This window comes from Tiliqua scincoides, chromosome 5 (assembly GCF_035046505.1).
Source record: "Tiliqua scincoides isolate rTilSci1 chromosome 5, rTilSci1.hap2, whole genome shotgun sequence".
Taxonomy (NCBI): Eukaryota; Metazoa; Chordata; class Lepidosauria; order Squamata; family Scincidae; genus Tiliqua; species Tiliqua scincoides.
In genome coordinates, this window is record NC_089825.1 from 120,388,274 (window position 1) to 120,407,220 (window position 18,947).

At 47.9% G+C, this 18,947-nt stretch overlaps 1 protein-coding gene and 2 pseudogenes across 3 annotated transcripts in view; 2 read left to right on the plus strand and 1 right to left on the minus strand.

Annotated features, from left to right (window-relative positions):
- Positions 1 to 18,947, plus strand: part of TTYH1 (tweety family member 1) — a 74,789-nt gene that overhangs the window by 43,672 nt on the left and 12,170 nt on the right. For all 3 annotated transcript variants that reach the window (XM_066628121.1, XM_066628119.1, XM_066628120.1), the window contains exons 3-10: positions 2,732 to 2,843; positions 5,181 to 5,401; positions 5,713 to 5,808; positions 7,095 to 7,167; positions 10,610 to 10,685; positions 13,201 to 13,256; positions 15,892 to 15,984; positions 16,128 to 16,220. In XM_066628121.1, coding sequence (XP_066484218.1) covers positions 2,732 to 2,843; positions 5,181 to 5,401; positions 5,713 to 5,808; positions 7,095 to 7,167; positions 10,610 to 10,685; positions 13,201 to 13,256; positions 15,892 to 15,984; positions 16,128 to 16,220 — 820 coding nt within the window. The remainder of the gene's footprint in view (positions 1 to 2,731; positions 2,844 to 5,180; positions 5,402 to 5,712; positions 5,809 to 7,094; positions 7,168 to 10,609; positions 10,686 to 13,200; positions 13,257 to 15,891; positions 15,985 to 16,127; positions 16,221 to 18,947) is intronic.
- On the minus strand, positions 1,933 to 2,049 carry LOC136654844 (5S ribosomal RNA; annotated as a pseudogene).
- Positions 14,970 to 15,088, plus strand: LOC136655136 (5S ribosomal RNA; annotated as a pseudogene).

An 18,947-nucleotide genomic window follows, 5' to 3' on the forward strand; every position in this document is an offset into this window, starting at 1 on the left:
AAGATGCAAGAACTGGGCTGAGATCAAAGGGCAGAGGAGAAGGAGACACTTATGATCCTATGCATTTTTACCACTGCATTTGGTTTAGCAGTACCTGCGCAGGCTGTCAGAACACGCAGTGGTGAAAATGATTGCCTGACCAAGCATTCATTCTCACCTCTGCCTAACAAATCATCACATTGATCTCAGGAGTGCAAATCAGTTAGAGGCGTGAATGGCTTCAGCAGGAGGCAATGTTGAAAAGCTCTGAGGCCAATATAGGTGCCCGCTGAGGAGGCAGGAGAACTGAATTAAACCACCCTTGGCTTGGCTTATCTTGGCTTTTAACTAGACTTGTTATTGCCCACAGTTGGAAGAAGCTGGTGTCAAATGTGTATATAAACCTCCAGAACAATATTGTAATTAACGTGGGTCGACTTGCTTGCATGAATCATCTAAGCAGAGGACTCCGGGGTATTCCCTCCAAATTCCCAATCCTCCCTCCTCACTCCTATTGGTTAAAAGGGCCCTGATGGTGTTTTTCCTAGGGCCACTTGAAATCCGAAAGGAAGGAGGGAGGCGCATCAGGGCGATTCATGACATGGGAGTGCTGCCTCCAGGATGCTTCTGGGGAGGGTTATCACAGTCTCCAGCATCTGTTAGGCAAGAAGGCCACAGCAGAGTTGGGCTATTTTGGTTCAAGGAAAAGTTAGTTGGTAACCCTAAGATGGAAGCAAGATGAAAGGAACTCTGGGCAGGAAGTTGAGGTTTCCACAGGGGCCTGGTGGAAACCAACACTGGTTTCTGTTCAGGTGACCCAATAAGGACCATCATCTGGTACTGAAACTTGTCATAGCCAACACAATGGCAGCCAATTTGCCGTACTTGGGCCCCGCATTTTGAGGGCCCCTGCACCAGCACAGCAACCAGATCACCTGCTGCTGCAGCCAGGATCTTGGCATCCTGGAGACTGGCAGGGCAAGTGCAGCATCTGCATGTTGGGCCTGCTCGCCTGCCCCTGTATCCGATTGGCCCAAAACGGGCCTCCAAGAAGCAGTTGGAACTTGGCAGTGACGTCACCACGTCACTGCCAACTATTTCCGAGTGCTGCACTTCATGCGTGGCACCACTAGTACTTGTTTCACCACAGCCACAGTTGCCATGACTGTATGGTGAGTGGGGGGGGCTGAGGGAAGGGGCCCCCCCACAAGAATGCCCTGCACTGAGCCCCAGTACTCCTGCGGGTGGTCCTGTGCACACCCTATCTTCTCCCCTCACTTCCCAGCAAATGTCTTTAATCACAACGGGGTGGGGGAGAGTTCATCTGAACCATCCCTCTATACATGCTGCTAAACTTACTCTGAAGGAATTAACCAGGAAGCAAGGGACATGTGCGTCATCAGTGCACATGTGGCCGTGATTGTGTGGTGTTTGTTCAGTTTTAAAACACATTGCCCAAACTGGTCCAATGATAAGCAGGGAGTCCTGTTTCTCCTGCTAGGCTTGTAGGGCACTCTAGATCAGGGGTGTTCAAACATATGGCCCGCAAGCCGGCTACGGCCTGCGGAAACTCTTCAAGCAACGCGCATGCTCAAGAGGAGCTCCATGGTTGCCCAACCCATGCCACCTCTGATCGTGACCGGAGCTGTGCTCAGGTCATGTCCAGAGGCTGTTCTGAGGGCCGGCCCTCAGAATGGCAGCCTGATGCCTCATAAGGCCTTAAAACGTCACTTCCGGAAAAATCAGAAGTGACGTTTTATTGTTTTACAAGGCCACAGACCAGCCTCTGGACATGACCAGAGCACAGCTGTGGTCACATCCGGAGGGGGTGGGGGTGGCCCTGGGTGGCCCTCGGACCATGGCCCTCAGCCAGATGCCACAATGTGGTCCCTGGGCTGAGGTGAGTTTGACACCCCTGGTTGGCAACCTTCAGTCTCGAAAGACTATGGTATAAGCCTACAGCACCCGGTATTCCCATGAGGTCTCCCATCCAAGTACTAACCAGGCCTGACCCTGCTTAGCTTCCGAGATCAGACAAGATCAGGCATGTGCAGGGTAACAGTTGCTGACAACTGTTGACACCCCTACTCTAGATCTTTGACCTAGTTCAGCCCAAGGCAGCAAACCAGTGTTTAATGGTGGTGCAGGTGGGGTCTCATGTCATTGAATGCTTCTCTATGCAAAAAAATAAAATAAAATCCCTCTACATAGGACACTAGCAGGTGAGAGAGCCATTTTCCATAACCTCTTGTATGCTAGGTGGAAAGAGGAACACTCAAGGTATTCCCCATCCACAGTCAGATCTGAGAGAGGGGGGCAGGGGGCAAAATCCCCAGGGCCCAGGCCATGACAAAACAAACTATACAATATAAATCAGATTTATTACAAAATAGACATGGGTACCTCAATCCCAGCCTATCCAGGTCTGCATTTCCACTGCATCTTTAATCCACTTTCAATGCACTTCTATTACCCCAATCGGGCATCTTGCCCTGGCCCCAAGGCCAGCTCCCAGCTGCCCTGTCTGCCGTTCCAATTGGTACAGTCCAGGCACAGGTTTACTGCACCAATGACAACTAATTCTTGCTCACATGATATTTTGGAGACATATGCCCGAATTTAAAAAAAAAAGCATTTCTGGCAGGAAAAAAATACCCTGCCTATGAAGAATTTGGGACACATAGATCAGAAAATGGGCCACAAGGTCAACAATACCTGGATGCTGATCATGCCTCTCTCTTTGTCTCCCCAGTGCTGGGATTGGCATTGGTTTCTATGGAAACAGCGAGACCAATGATGGCGTGTACCAGGTCACATATTCACTGCTGAATGCCAACCACACTCTAAGCTCCATCGATTCCCTGGTGAGTGTGTGAACATGCTAGACCCAAGGGCTTGTTATACTGTCAGTGATCTGAACTCACTTTAAGCTGTGTTCTGCTTACACATTCCAGAGGTAAGTCCGAGGTTGAAATTACTTGAGTCAGCAAACCCTGGCAAGATCAGTGGCTCTTAGCTTGCATCTCTTTCTTCTAGGGATGTGCACCTGGTGTAGTCCAGTGTGTATTAGCCAGAATGTGGATGTCACAAATGCGGATGACGTAATGCCACATGACGACTGAGTATACATGTGGTGCCTCAGCATCTGTGGGAGTTCCATTCCCAGAACACCCACCGATGCTGAAACCTGCAGATAATGAAATCTGTGAGCCAGGGCACCTGGATCTCCAAGCACAACCAAAGCTGTGCTCTGGTTGCATCCAGTGGGTGTTCTGAGGCCTGGAGAAGCCTTCATGGGCCTCAGAAACACCTCAGGAGGTGTTTAAAGGGCACTTCTGGTTTTCACAAAAAACCGGTCCTCAGAGGCCATGAATAGACTCTGCAAACCTCAGAAAGATGTGACCAGAATAAGGTTCTGGTCACCTCTGGGAGACTCAGTGGATCTTCAGCCATGGGTTTGACCTGCGGTGGGTCAAATCTGCAGGTCCCGAATCCATGGATAAAGAGGTCCCACCTGTATTATTTATTTATTTATTTATTTATTTAATTTATTTATCATACCACTTTTCAACAAAAAGCAATGCACAAGCTGTTTAGGTAGCACAATAAATCAATAAATGGTTCCCTGTCCCCCAAGAGCTCACAATCTAAAAAAAGATGCAGAAGAGAAACCCGTTAACAGCTACTGGGAAGATGCCATACTGGAGTGAAGAGGGAGAGTTCCTCTCCCACTGCTCAATATAAGAGGACACCACTTTAAAAGGTGCCTCTTTGCCCAATTAGCAGGGGTTATACAAGCTATAGCATGCAGCTGATGCATGGGAACGGAATGAAATGTGTGCACCATGCACCAGGCTGAAGTTCATTGTATGGAAAGCACAGTCACAAAACATGCCACACCACGGGGCATGTCACACTGATAATAAAGCTTGAGCAGATAACACCAGGCTGGGGTGTGTGCCTGCCTTGAGTTGTGAGGTGCGAGCTGCATGTGGATGGTATGTAGCTAATGTGTGTTAAAGGTGCATGTATGTGCTTTGGCTTTCACACTTCATACCTCAAGTTTATCCCCATCAACCAACATGCTGGTGAACTTCTCAGAAGAGGACCTGGGGGGCTTGAAAAAGTGCACTCCAAAGAAGAGATGACCTTTTCAGCCTAGAAATTTCTTCTCCAAGTTCAAGCTCAGAAACATTCAAGGGTATCTCCCCAGTAGTCCTTCCCATCCTGACAACTCTCTACCCCCTCCTCCGACACGGTTTCCCAATCTTTGCTTACCCATAAGCAGGGTGATACCCATAAGCAGGGTGATAGGAGAACTGGTGGTGACAGTGAGAGGTGAATGGGGAGTAGGGTGGTCTGCCTGCCTTGTTGCCTCTCAGGAGTGAAGAAGTACTGACAACGCACTGCATGTCAAATGCTCCACTTCACACAGTCAACTACACATTACAGAAAGCTCAACATTTCTGTGCTTGGGGTTTTTAACAGCAAATAGTAGCCAGGTCAGTCCCTTGTGGATTGGGACAATGGTGGTGGAAGGGGTCTTTAACCCTACCAATGGTCCTGATCTGAATTCACAGAGAGAGAGAGAGAGAGAGAGAGAGAGATGCTATTTGTTAAAGAAAAAAAACACTCATCAGTGCCAATGGGTACCGTATTTTTCGCTCCATAAGACCACTTTTTCCCCCCAAAAAAGTGGGAGGAAAAGTGTGTGCATCTTATGGAGCAAATACTGGGGGCAAGATCTGCACCGGGGGCAAGGTCCTCATTTGCACAGGCACCACAGGGGGAGGGCAGGCTTACTTTAAAAGTAAGTTTTCCTCCTCTAAAAACTAGGTGCGTCTTATGGTCAGGTGCATCTTATGGAGCTAAAAATACAGCACTTCTTTCCCTTGATAAACAGCAGCCCAATCCAGATTGGGACCATGGGGGGGGGGAATTAAAGCTCCCACTGCAGGTCCGATCCATGAGGGCTTCCAATCTGGTTGCTAATGTATTCACTGTGAAAACACCATCACCAAGCAGGCACTTCTTGTGATGTAGTCAGCTGTGGGAAGTGGACCTTGTGGCATGCAACACATTTCCCTGGGTATCTGTTTCCCTAAGCTATGCCAAGGCCATTCCTGCCATGTAGTGCCCTGTGGTGCATGGTGCCTTCCTCCTACATGCCACTTGGTGACACCCCATTATTTCCCACACAGGTTTCAGAGACAGTGGAGCTACTTTCAGCGACGGTCCGGGGGGAGTTGACCCAGCTTGAGGAGACGTTGTCTCCACGGACTGAACTGGTGGCTGTGGTCCGAAACACACGTCGCCAGGCCGAGGCCGTGGCACTGACCCTGGATGGCATTCCTTTCTGGGGCGAGGCCCGCGGTGGGCCCAGCATCCTGGCAGAACAAGTTGGCTACCTGGAAGACTACAGGTGAGGTGGAGGGGGAAAGGATGTGGAGCAAGTGAGGATGGCAGGCTGGAGGACTGTGTGGACATGACTGAAATAAGGGACTCCTGTGGGAATGGAAGGATGGAGGAGGAAGCATAATTTAAGGATGGACAGACACGTGTGCAGGGCAGATGGATGAACAGAGGGAGAATGTCACACATTGGGGGCATGAGTGCTTGTTACGCAAAAGTTCTGGTGATGATGGAAGGAACGCTGAAGAGCTGGGGGGGGGTGGAGGGATGAAGCGGGCTGGTTGTGCTGCCCTCAGTCCCTTGCTGTCTGCCTCCCTCCAGGTGGCTGGCCTACATTTTGCTGTTGCTTCTGGACCTCATCATCTGTCTCTTTACCTTGCTGGGACTGGCGAAGCAGATCAAGTGGCTGGTAATCGTGTGAGTGCGCCATCTGATGGGCACATCGGGTATTGCAGTGATGAGGGGACAGTGAGGGAGGACCATAAAACAAGGAGTGAGCCTCCAACCATAGCCATGTTGCTGCATCTTATATTATACCAAAAGGATATCCTGAATGTGTCTGGCCTGCAGAGAACTTATACTGAGCACACAAGAAAGAACAAACAAAAGTCAATGAGTTATGGGCCGTACAGCTTTTCTTCTGGGAAAAACTGAATCCCAAATGAAGCTATGGGTACCATGTCACAGAAGCATAAGTGCCTTAGCTTTGAAAGGACCACCCTGAATCTGACTCCAGCACAGAGGTCCAATGATGGTGGGATCTATATCGGTCGAATTTCTGCCTGCCATAAAGCTGTTTCAGCCCAAAGAAAAGAACTGTATTCAGGGAAGATGAATAACAAACTTATAGCAGGCCATCAGGAAAACATCTGAAAGAAAAGAAACATTTTAACTTACCATCTCAAAGAAAGTAACCCTGTTTCTGTGGGGAGGGCAATCCAGACATAGGGTGCCATGACTGAGAAAGCCCCATCTCTTGTCACTGTTTGCCTCACCTCTGTTGTAGTAGAAGGTGCTTGGAACAGATGGCCTCCAGGTTCACATGGGCCCTCAGATATTCTGGTTTCAAAAGGTTTTAGGTTTCCAAGGCCATCGCCAAGACAGGTCCAACCTTGTTACACATGGATTTTTTATACAGGGATTTGATCCAACAGTATAGCCACTGCAAATGAGAAGGAATGTACTGATCCCTGGAGAAGAGGAAAAATGCACCCCTTTAAATGCTTTTCTTAGTGTTGTAGAGATTTTTATCTCAGTGATGAGAAGGGTCCTTTAAATTAAAGGAAAACTGTCCTTTACAATAGTTAGAGAGAAGGCAGCCAGCTGACAATCCATCCATTATTCTCTCTTCAAGTGACCCCCTCCCTTCCCCATGAACATGTGAAAGAAAGATAATCCTTTCTAAGTGCCTGGAGAGAGACTGACTGTTGGATTGTCATCTTAATGACTCTATCTTAACATCACAAAGGTCAGCAAGGCTGTTTTTAAATCACCAAAGGGACTTTGTTTTTTAAATTGATTTTCTATAGTGAGATTTTTGCCATCCACTGACCTTTGTGAGTTCTTTGTGAGAACCCATGAGAATAATGAGACTCAACCTGTACTTTGAATTTGGAGAAGAACCTGGAAGCCTCTGCCAGGAAGAGGATGCTAAGGGACTCTGTGCTCATCTGAGAGCCTTTCTTTCTCTTTTCTGCCATCAGCATGACTGTGATGAGTTTCCTGGTTCTCATCCTGAGCTGGAGCTCCATGGGGCTGGAAACAGCAGCAGCTGTGGTGAGTAAATAGCTGCAGTGGGGGTTAACACTAAGAGACAGCCACAGAATTGGGCTGATGAAACTCTAGGCTGGGTTTGGTGGAAGGGGTGGGTTTGGTAGAAGGGGTGGGGGGGGCTATCTAGATTAGGACTAACCTGGTTGCATCAATCTGGCAAACATGTCCCCAAAGATCCTTGGTCAACCCAGGGCCGGCCCTCATACTTGAGGCCACATGCCAAATGCTGTCCCCCCCCATGATGTGCCAGCCTCTGCTCTTCCCACTGATCAACATTTTAGCTCAGCAATCTCCACATTTCTTCTTCCTCTTTGTCCCCTTCTTCTTTCTCCAATTCAGGGAGCAGAGAGAGGAGCACTGGAGACAAGCAGGTGGACAGAGATGCCCCCCTCCCAATTTGCTGCCTGAGGCGACCGCTTCAGTTGGCCTCATGGATGGGCCAGCCCTAAATCAAGCTCTCCCCTGCCACTTTTGTCTTGTGAAAGGCCCTGCTTTTGTATGCTGTATCCAATTACTCTGCAGATCCAATTACTCCGTGTGTGAGCTCATCTAATTTAAAGCCAATGGTGTTCATTCTGCCAGTTGAAGATATATTAGCAAATGTAATTGTCTCACAAAACAGCAAAATTCAGAAATTACCTCAATATAAACAGTGAAATGATGAGCTGCGCACTTCATAATGCCTTGGTGAATATGGGCATGCCCTTAGCGCATTATTATTAATTATTAACAGTATTTATATACCGCTTTTCAACTAAAAGTTCACAAAGCGGTTTACAGAGAAAAATCAAATAACTAAATGGCTCCCTGTCCCAAAAGGGCTCACAATCTAAAAAGATGCAAATGAATACCAGCAGACGGCCACTAGAACAGACACTGCTGGGGTGAGGTGGGCCAGTTACTCTCCCCCTGCTAAAAAAAAGGAGCACCCACTTGAAAAAGTGCCTCTTACCCAATTAGCATGTGCGTTTGACACAAAAGACCACCGACCCTCCCTCCCACTTCCTGAAATGTAACTTCTTGGGACCCAGGAGCAAGAAGTGATCCCTGAGGAATGACACCTCAGGCATTTCACACTAAAAAAAGATTAACAAGGCATCCCCAAAAGGGCAGGGATAGCAGGTAACCAAAAAACCACGACTGTCCTGTGTAAGCTGCTAGAACTTGAGCATGTGTGAGCTTTGAGTACACCTCCAAATCCTTGGTGGTCTTGCAGGATGTCCTCTGGCCACATAAGGGAAGGAAAACCCTTGCCCCCTCTAGGGAAGGAAAACACCCTGAGTAAACCCTGGGGCTGATATAGGCTTGCTACTTATTTTTTCCCCAAGACCAGTTTCCTCTGGCTTATTACCATGGAAGAACATTGACTATGAACATTTCCATCCTGTTTTGCAGTCCAGGGATTCCCCCCATGTCAAAACCGCTGTGTGGTTGGAAAATCAGTTGCAGAAAGCACAGGAGCCTCCAGTCAGAAAAAAGGTGGCAACCCCATGGCATCTGAATGGAGGAATGTCAATCAAACGGAGCTGGCTAGGTGGCCTTGCTGTGGAGCTTTTTCCTTCTCATGCTCTCTGAAGCACAGTAATTTAATTGCTTGCATTTCCAAGCAGAGTTGGGGGAATCTCTCACCGTTGCCACTGTACACACACACACACACACACTTCCCTCTTACTGTTGCTTTTAATTAGCAAGTCCTACACAGAGCCTCTGGGGGAAAGGGGGGAAGCTCCGAGCACATTCTGGATGCCTTGATTAATGGGAAAGGGTTTCAAGCACTTATCCCATCAATGCGCAGCCTGTTGGAGGCCCTTCAGTTCTGAGTGAGAGTCCCACCCCATTTGCACAGTTCAAGATCCCACAGCACCTCCTTCGGTTGTGATCTAGAGCCCCTTGTATCTTCTTGCAGGCCCTCCTCTCAGTTGTAGCCTGCCTGCTCCCCTGCTATCATATGAGCCTCTCCCACCACCTTCAGGTGTCTCCATTTTCTAATCTAGCCCTAGTTTTCAAGCTGTGGTTCAGAGATTTCTGGGTGTTCCTTGAAAAAAATCAGATCACAAATGGCAGACAAGTGTCCCTGAAAAACTGTTTGTCCATTACAACTTGTTTTCAGAGTTGCAGAAGAGTCTGGCCAGCTGCACACTATTGTGATATAGGTGAAGCCCAGCATGGCCTGAATGTGTGCTCTAGTCTGGAACAGCTCCCAGGCTCCTCTGCCGGTCATGGTGATAAGGGGGGTGGGTCAGAGACGCCACAGCAGTCAAGCCAGTATGGAAAGGGATATATGAACACATATGAAACTGCCAACATATGTAGCTGTCAGATCCATCAGCCCAATATTGTCTTCACTAGCACCACTTCAGAATTCCACATGTGTCTTTCCCAGCAGGAGTTGAACAAAGTCACTTCTGCATGCAAAGCATGTCCTCTGCCTGCCACTGAGGTTCAGACCATCTCCAAAAGCAGAAAGGTTGAAAATCACTTCCCTGAAGGCTAAACTGCAAAGTTCAGTGATCATTTTTAGCCTCTTTTTATTTTTTTAAACAGAAAGCAGCAGAAGTTTGAGCTTAAGCTTAAGAAGAGGAAGCTTAAGTTTGAGCAGGTTAAGGTGATGTTTAATTCTTTCTTTGGCAGTCATTTGCCCACTCAGATTTACCTCCCCCCCCCCCAAGCTGCTTTTCTCTCTAAAGGGAGAAAAGATGCAAGGGCCCCTATCCTAGCCTTGCATTCAGTTCCCAGATACTTTGGTTCCAACCAAAGTCTTTGCCTTTCAGCAAAGGGTGTCCATTCTGACTTAGTCCTCCTCCTATTTATGTATGCATTTACTTATCTAAGTCCAACTCTATTTTTCAACCATTAGGTCTTTAAAGCAGCTTACACCATATTAAAATACACCTCAAACTCCCCCCCCCCAATTTCCCATTCTAGTTTCCATAGGTCTCGCTATGGGGCATGAATCTGTAACCCCTTCCTGCCCAACATCTACCCTTTCCCTACCCTTCTGTAACCACTTAAAAATACCCACACCATTAACCTCCTAGCTCCAAAAAACTGTTCCTCATAGGGTCAGGTCCTTTAATCGCCATTTGGCAGCTGCCTGAAGGCTGATTTCCCCCCAGGGAAGCAGGGAGGACCCAGATGCTATTCTGCTCCAGGTGTGTTCTTTTGAAGAGGTTTGGAATAGCAGTTGCCCTGATGATGTGCTCTGCATTTTCAGAACCAGAGATCTGTTTTGGAGTCCTCCCCTCTCTCTCACACCAATCCATGGTGGCCACAAGTGTAAACTGCTGCCCCGCACTCCTTTCAAGCCCTCTGATGTGAAGCTTAGGGAAGCAACTCTCTGCTCTCCCAGCCCTTTCTGTAGTTGCTCATTTTTATTTAGATGCCAATAGCAACTGAATGCAATAAAATAGACATTTGTTTCTGCCCCTCCCTCCCCCACCTTCAGGGACTGAGTGATTTCTGCTTTGAGCCAGATGGCTATGTGATGAACACAACCCAAGCCAGGACTGGACTCAGCTCAGGTAGGATTGGAGCTGCCTTGGTCCTGGGAATAAGTATGCTGGATTTGCACCTTTGGACTGGCTGCTGCCGCCGCAGTGTCATTATAGCAGCCTCATGATTGGCAGACATTGAGGGCCCAATCCTATCCAACTTTCCAGCATTGGTGTAGCCGCAATGCAGTCCCAAGGTAAGGAAATAAATGTTCCCTTACGTTGAGGAGGCCTCTGTGATTGCCTCCCCCGCCACAGGAGATTGCCTATCCACTGGAAAATTGGATAGGATTTGGCCCTAAGTCAGTGCTACTGTGAAGAATGTTCACCTGATGATTTCTGCTGTGGAAGACAGCTGCCTGAACGGCCCCTCCTGACCAAGGAATTAAGTCAGATAGAGGTTGAAAGAGAAGGTGTTTCAGACCTCATTGATAAATTAAAGATCAATAGGTCACCTGGCCCGGATGGCATCCACCCAAGAGTTATTAAGGAATTGAGGAATGAAGTTGCTGCTCTCTTGACTAAAATATGCAACTTATCCCTCAAAATGGCCATGGTGCCAGAGGATTGGAGGATAGCAAATGTCATACCAATCTTTAAAAAGGGAAAGAGGGGGGACCCAGGAAACTATAGGCCGGTCAGCCTAACATCTATACCGGGTAAGATGGTGGAATGCCTCATCAAAGATAGAATCTCAAAACACATAGATGAACAGACCTTGCTGAGGGAGAATCATGAACCTTATACAATTCTTTGAAAAGGTCAACAGGCATGTGGATACGGGAGAACCCGTGGACATTATATATCTGGACTTTCAGAAGGCGTTTGACACGGTCCCTCACCAAAGGCTACTGAAAAAGCTCCAGCAGTCAGGGAATTAGAGGACAGGTCCTCTCCTGGGTTGAGACCTGGTTGAAGACCAGGAAACAGAGAGTGGGTGTCAATGGGAAATTTTCACAATGGAGAGAGGTGAAAAGCGGTGTGCCCCAAGGATCTGTCCTGGGACCGGTGCTTTTCAACCTCTTCATAAATGGCCTGGAGACGGGTGAGCAGTGAGGTGGCAAAGTTTGCAGACAACACCAAACTCTTTCGAGTGGTGAAGACCAGATGTGATTGTGAGGAGCTCCAGAAGGATCTCTCCAAACTGGCAGAATGGGCAGCAAAATGGCAGATGCGTTTCAATGTCAGTAAGTGTAAAGTCATGCACATTGGGGCAAAAAAATCAAAACTTCACATATAAGCTAATGGGTTCTGAGCTGTCTGTGACAGATCAGGAGAGAGATCTTGGGGTGGTGGTGGACAGGTCAATGAAAGTGTCGACCCAATGTGCGGCGGCAGTGAAGAAGGCCAATTCTATGCTTGGGATTATTAGAAAAGGTATTGAGAACAAAATGGCGAATGTTATAATGCCGTTGTACAAATCGATGGTAAGGCCACACCTGGAGTATTGTGTCCAGTTCTGGTCGCCACATCTCAAAAAGGACATAGTGGAAATGGAAAAGGTGTAAAAGAGAGCGACTAAGATGATTACTGGGCTGGGGCACCTTCCTTATGAGGAACGGCTATGGCGTTTGGGCCTCTTCAGCCTAGAAAAGAGACGACTGAGGGGGGATATGATTGAGACATACAAAATTATGCAGGTGATGGACAGAGTGGATAGGGAGATGCTCTTTACACTCTCACATAATACCAGAACCAGGGGACATCCACTAAAATTGAGTGTTGGGGGGCTTAGGACAGACAAAAGAAAATATTTCTTTACTCAGCATGTGGTCGGTCTGTGGAACTCCTTGCCGCAGGAAGTGGTGACAGCATCTGGCCTGGATGCCTTTAAAAGGGGATTGGACAAGTTTCTGGAGGAAAAATCCATTATGGGGTACAAGCCATGATGTGTATGTGCAACCTCCTGATTTTAGAAATGGGCTATGTCAGAATGCCAATGCAAGGGAGGGCACCAGGATGAGGTCTCTTGTTATCTGGTATGCTCCCTGGGTCATTTGGTGCGTTACTGTGAGATACAGGAAGCTGGACTAGATGGGCCTATAGCCTGATCCAGTGGGGCTGTTCTTATGTACACAGGAGCAATCAGTTGGCAACTCTACCTGGGAAACCTGGGTTCAAATCCCACCATACCTCCCAACTCAGATGTATGCCCTCAGCAAATCCCTATGTATTCAGAATTAAATTTAGAGGTTGTAATCCAGAAATAGTTAGCATCGCTCCATATAAGAAATGAGATTCAAAGTGATTCCTGGGTCATTTCCCCGTCCCTGTGTTTCTTAATTAGCCAGTGTCAGAAGTTGTGTGCCTTTAGCACATGCAGTCAGATGCCCTGATGGGGAAATGTTGAAGTTCTAGCCTGTAGCCTAGCTGTCAAAGGCACAGAACCTCTGCTGGGTGGGGGAAATATGGCAACCCCTTTCTTGTCTAGGTGGCAACATGTAAAAAAGCCCCAATCAGGTAAAGAAGAAGCTGGGGAGGGAGGGTGCCAATCCTGATGGGCCAGGTGACCTGATTTCTTTTTCTTTTCCTCCTAACCCTGCAGAAATCCTGCAGTATTACTTAACCTGCAGCCAGGACATCTTTAACCCTTTCCAGCAGGTAGGTACTCTGTCCTAGAATGTGCACATGGGTGTGCATGCATGTGTGTGTTCACTTACACGCATACATAATATAAATGTACAAATTATGAAAATGGTGTGAGCTTAGACTTACACCACCTCTGATACTGCCACAAAGCTATGCCAGCCTCTGAGGGCCCCTCAGGGAAGTATTGGATTAGGCGTACACCCACTCCTGCCCATGTCTGTGCCTTCTTTGCACCCTCTGTTGCACTGATAGTGCAGCTACATCAGTGTGGCACCAATTGCACCAATATACCCCTGTGGTTATGCCTGCATCACCATTTCAGTAGAGCCCTATCTAAAGTGGTGGATGGGGACTTTCACCATATTCTGTGCTGCTCAGACTGGCGTTATTTGAATGTAGGATTGCACCTTCTGCCAATTTCCATTTGGCCATTCATTATGTATCATTTATGGCCCAATACTATGGGCACATACAGTGGTAGACCTCCTGGTCCACCACAATAATAATAATAATTTTATTTTTACCCCGCCTTTCTCCCCGAAGGGACTCAAGGCGGCTTACAACAGGTTAAAAACAGATTAAACAACATAATTAAAAAAACAGATTAACAACATAATTTAAAAACAGGTAAAAGCATATTAACACATATCATAAAAACAGTAGTCAGATAACAAGTAGTAAAAAGAGCATAGAGCAGCAAATCATAAAAGAATCAGGCCTGTAAAAAATTAAAAGATGTTGAAAAGATGTTAAAAAGGCCGAGAACTCAGAAGGCTTGTTTCAACAGAAGGGTCTTCAGGCCTCGCCGAAAAGTCTCAAGAGAGGGAGCCGTTCTTAAGTCAAGGGGAAGGGAGTTCCATAGCATTGGTGCCACTACTGAGAAGGCCCTATTTCTTGCCACCGCCCCACGTACCTCCCTAGGCGGCGGCACTTGTGAAAAGGTCTTCACTGATGACCTAAGAGGACAAGCCAGATTGTAAGGAAGTAGGCGATCTCTAAGATACCCTGGCCCACAGCAGTATAGGGCTTTAAAGGTCAAAACCAGCACCTTGAATTGGGCCCGGAAATGAATGGGCAGCCAATGTAGTCCCCGGAGAAGCGGACTGACCAAGTCAAACCGCCTACCTCCAGTGACCACACGGGCCGTCGCATTCTGCACTAGTTGCAGTTTCCGAACCGTCTTCAAGGGCAACCCCACATAGAGCGTGTTACAATAATCTAACCTCGATGTCACTGTGGCAATGACCACCGTGGCCAGGTCTGCACGATCCAAGTACGGCCGCAGCTGGCGCACCAGCCGAAGCTGAGCGAAGGCCCCCCTAGCCACAGTCGCCACCTGGGAATCCAGGAGCAGCTGCGAGTCCACAAGAAGTGCCACAGCAGCATCATAAAAGGTGTGCCGCCGCTGTGCGCTTTGGGGTTGCCAGTGCCAACAGCCAGAGGACCTATGCATGCAGCAGCAGCTCCTGGATGCCATGCTGGAGCAAGTAATGTGGCACAGGGTGTGGTTCAAGAGCTAGAGGGGGTTGGAGGCATTTTGAGGGCAGGAGCAGACTGGAGATGGCAGCACATGCCAGGATGCTATCCCTGTTTTCCTGACCTGACACTCCTCAAACTTACACCAGCAAATGAGCTGGCACAGGTCCAAGGAGACTCATTGTTGGCCAGGCAGCATATGGAGGGGTAAGTAACAAAATAGTTTTACTTACCACTCTCAGGCCATTTGGCCACCCCTTTCTTACCCTGCAGATGCCTGATCTCGTCTGATCTCGGAAGCTAAGCAGGGTCAGGCCTGGTTAGTACTTGGATGGGAGACCACCTGGGAATACTGGGTGCTGTAGGCTTATACCATAGTCTTTCGAGACTGAAGGTTGCCAACCAACCTCTCACCTGCTCTGTCAGCATGGCTGTATGGCGGAAGATGGTGGGGGATAGGATTGGGCACTGATTCCATTTTATTTGTCACAAGGGGAACTGAAGACAATAGTAGAGGTAAGAGAAAATGGTTCTATCTTTTTTGCGGATTTCAGTGTTTTCCAGAGTTAGTAGTGCAGAGAGAGGTGTTACGTGTTTTTATCAAAATTTACATTATAATTTTAAATTATAGAGGTGGGGCCTCTTTGCGGATCCAGCTTCTGTAGATTTGCCTTACAGTGGATGCTGGACTCACAAATCGCCCCCCTGAAGATCTCCCAGACATGACTGGAACCTCGTTCCAGCCATATCTGGAAGCCCTTCTGAGCCTTGGAGAGGCCGCGCACCACCACAAAACCTGGTGAAAACCAGAAGTCACGTTCTAAAGGCTCTAGGCGGCTTACTGAGTCTCAGAGAGGCTGCACCCGGCCTCTCTGAGGCTCAAAGTGCCGCCTGGAGCCTTTTTAACACAACTTCCAGTTTTTGCCAAAAACCAGAAGTTGTGTTCTAAAGGCTCCAGGCAGCATTCTGAGCTTTGGAGAGGCCATGTGCCACCTAACACCACCGGAACACTCATTCCAGCTGGGCTAGGTGCCAATAGGATGGGACATCAGTCCACAGACATACTTGTGTGGCAGTGGGTATTAGGGCTTTTGGGAGTTCTTGCTATTGGTTCGTGGTTTTCTAATCCAAAGTGCTTTGTGTTTTCTCCCATCACCCCTCACCCCTACAGCGGCTCACTATGTGCCAGAGGGCACTGTCCAACATACATTCTCAGTTGTATGGATTGGAACGAGAAGCCATCCCACAGTTTCCAGCAGCTGAGGTCAGTAGGGAGAGGTGCTGGGAGCCCAGACTCTTGTGCCTTCTTGGGGGGTATGGGGATTTGACGTAGTTAAAACGTGGGTCAGGGAAGGATTGTGAGCCAGGATTCCTGGGTTCCCTCCTCACATCTTTTCTGAATTTCAGAAGAACATCTTGTCCATCCAGAGCACTTTGAACACCACAGAAAGCAATTTCCACCACCTGGTCGCTCTGCTCAATTGCCGGGGACTTCACAAGGTACCTCGCCCAGTCGTGTTCCTCCACAAGAAGGTGGTCTACAGGCCTTCTCTATCCACCCTACCAAACCTCCTCCCAACCTGCCTTAACCTGTGACTTGTCTCAGCTGCACCTGTCCTTGAGAACCCCAGTCTTCCCGGCACGTCTCCTTATGATGCCATCATGTGTACACACTTTCGCCCGTATATACAGGCAAAACATGTGAGCGCATTTCCATCCACGTACACAAGCAAAGTATCATAAGGAAACAGGGAGAATGAACTGTGGGCTTCAAGGCAACTGGAAGCAATATGTGTATGTGTAGTTGACCAGCCTAATCTCATCTGATCTTGGAAGCTAAGCAGGGTCAGGCCTGGTTAGAACTTGGATGGGAGACTGCCTGGGAATACCGGGTGCTGTAGGCTTGTACCAGGGGTGTCCAAAGTTTTTGACAGGAGGGCCACATCATCTCTCTGACACTGTGTGGGGGGCCAGGGAAGAAAATAATTAATTTACATTTCAAATTTGAATAAATTTACATAAGTTTACATAAAGTTTACATATATTAAAGATAAACTTATATGAATGAATGAAGGTCTTGCAATAGCTCAAGGCCTATAAAAGGCCTTGCACAAAGCAAGGCTGGCCTTTCCTTTGCTGCCTCTGCTGCATCACAGACATGAAACAGCAAGCAATGGAGGGAGTCCTCATCCAACAGCTCACACGAGAGGTCAAACAGTCACCCTCATGCTGAGAGCAGTTGCGTCTGGCCAGTGTGGGCCCCAGCAAGTCCCCGAAGGGCCAGAGGCTCATTGGAGACTGGGAGCTCTCTGAGGGCTGCATTTGGAGTCCTTGAGGGCCGCAAGTGGCCCCGGGGCCGTGGTTTGGGCACCCCTGGCTTATACCATAGTCTTTTGAGACTGAAGGTTGCCAACCAACCAACCAACCAGCAACCAATGTGGCCGGTCAGGGAGAGCTTGCCCACTCTGTCTTTTAATTTATCAACATATTGGGGAGAGGTACAGTGGGAGGTAGGTGGGAAAATTGTTTCTTTGCAGAAAGCCAGAATTTCTAAAGTTTGTGGGGCAGGAAGGAGGCAGGATTGAGAGGAGCATGTGATCCTGTGTGGGTAAATGCCTTGCTGTGAATGTGGTAATGATTGCAAAAACCACAGAAAGCCAACATGTTATAGTGGTTAGAGCAGTGATTTTCAAAATTTTTCATCTCGAAGCGCACTAAGAAGGCACTAAAATTGTCAATGCACACCATCCATAATTTTTACAATTGACACGGTGCACCACACTGCCAGTCGGGGGCTCACATCCCCCAATGGCCCTACTAATGTGCGACCTTCTCCCAAACTCCCACAGTACACCTGCAGAGCATTTCCAGCACAGTAATGTGCTGCAGCACAGTGGTTAAAAAATTGCTGGGTTGGAGGGTTGGATCAGTCACTGCCTCTCAGCCTAACCTACTTCACAAGTTTGTTGTGAGGATAAAAGGGAGAACCATGGGTGCTCTTTTAAACTCTTCAAGTAAGGGTACAACAGAAATAACCTAATGAATGCCAAATGCAGTCTTGGATCTAACCCAAAGTTTATGCAGAAAGCATACACTTGGTCTATAGCAATTACTAATCTCTCTGTCCATACATTGCAACAATTTATGACCTTTTGTCGATTTCATTGTATGTCTTGTGATCTATGCAAACTTATCTAGGACCCATTGAACACTGTTGGATTTACTTCCAAGATGAATAGCCCAGCACTGAAATTGTGGCTGTCATCTTCCTTGCACAGTATCTCCAAAGATTTGTCCAGTCTAGTAAATCAGCTTAATGTACTTAAAACTACCGAAATTAAACTTCCTTCAAAGCACTGAACCACATTTTGACCAACATCTTTCTTGGCAGCTATTCCAAGAACCAATATGTAGCCCCTTGACAATGTTCAGAGTAAATTACAGCTAGATAATAGACCAAGATGCTCAACTGATGTTTCATCAGTGAGAGCTAATGGATAGGGGGAAGGTCTGACAGTGGGAAGTCTCTCTCTGTGTGTTTTCTGATGAGATAACTATCAGAGCAAAGATAAAGTGACACCCCTTCTGGCAGAGTGGAGAGACCAGAAAGGGCAGGAGACGGGAGAACCGGCAGTTTGAAAGCTGCCAGGGCAGAGGCAGAAAGCCACCTGATGTTAAAGGCAGTAGTATTATCCCAGATACAAGCTCAGACTGGGAGTCAGCCCTACCTAATATAGTGGGACTTACTTGTACAGAAACCTGCATAGGATTGCACTGTTCATTTTTTTCTGGTGAAAAGAATGTTGTAAGGAGGGGGGGGGAAGGAAACCATCAGGAGCTGACTCCTGAAAATATGGTCCAGTGACATAGCCCAGGGGATGGTGCAGTAAGTATTGCAGGCACTACAATGTGCTGTGTAAGCGCACCCCCTCCCATTTGCTGTCAAAGCCACTGCAGACAGTGATGGCAGTGCACTGATGCTCAGTCACCAGCGCATTGCTATCACTGCCCAGAATGGCTCCGACGGCAAGCGGGAGTGGGGCACTTACAAGGTGCATTGCAGTGCCTGCAGTAGTTACCGTGCCACCCCCCCAACTATGCCACTGATGTGGTCAGCACTGTAAGCACTGCTAAATCAATTATTACCCTCCAAGACGCATCAAAATGCCCCACTGCAGTCTTTCAGCCAGATATATATTCAAGGTTGCCAATGGCCACTCAGCAAAT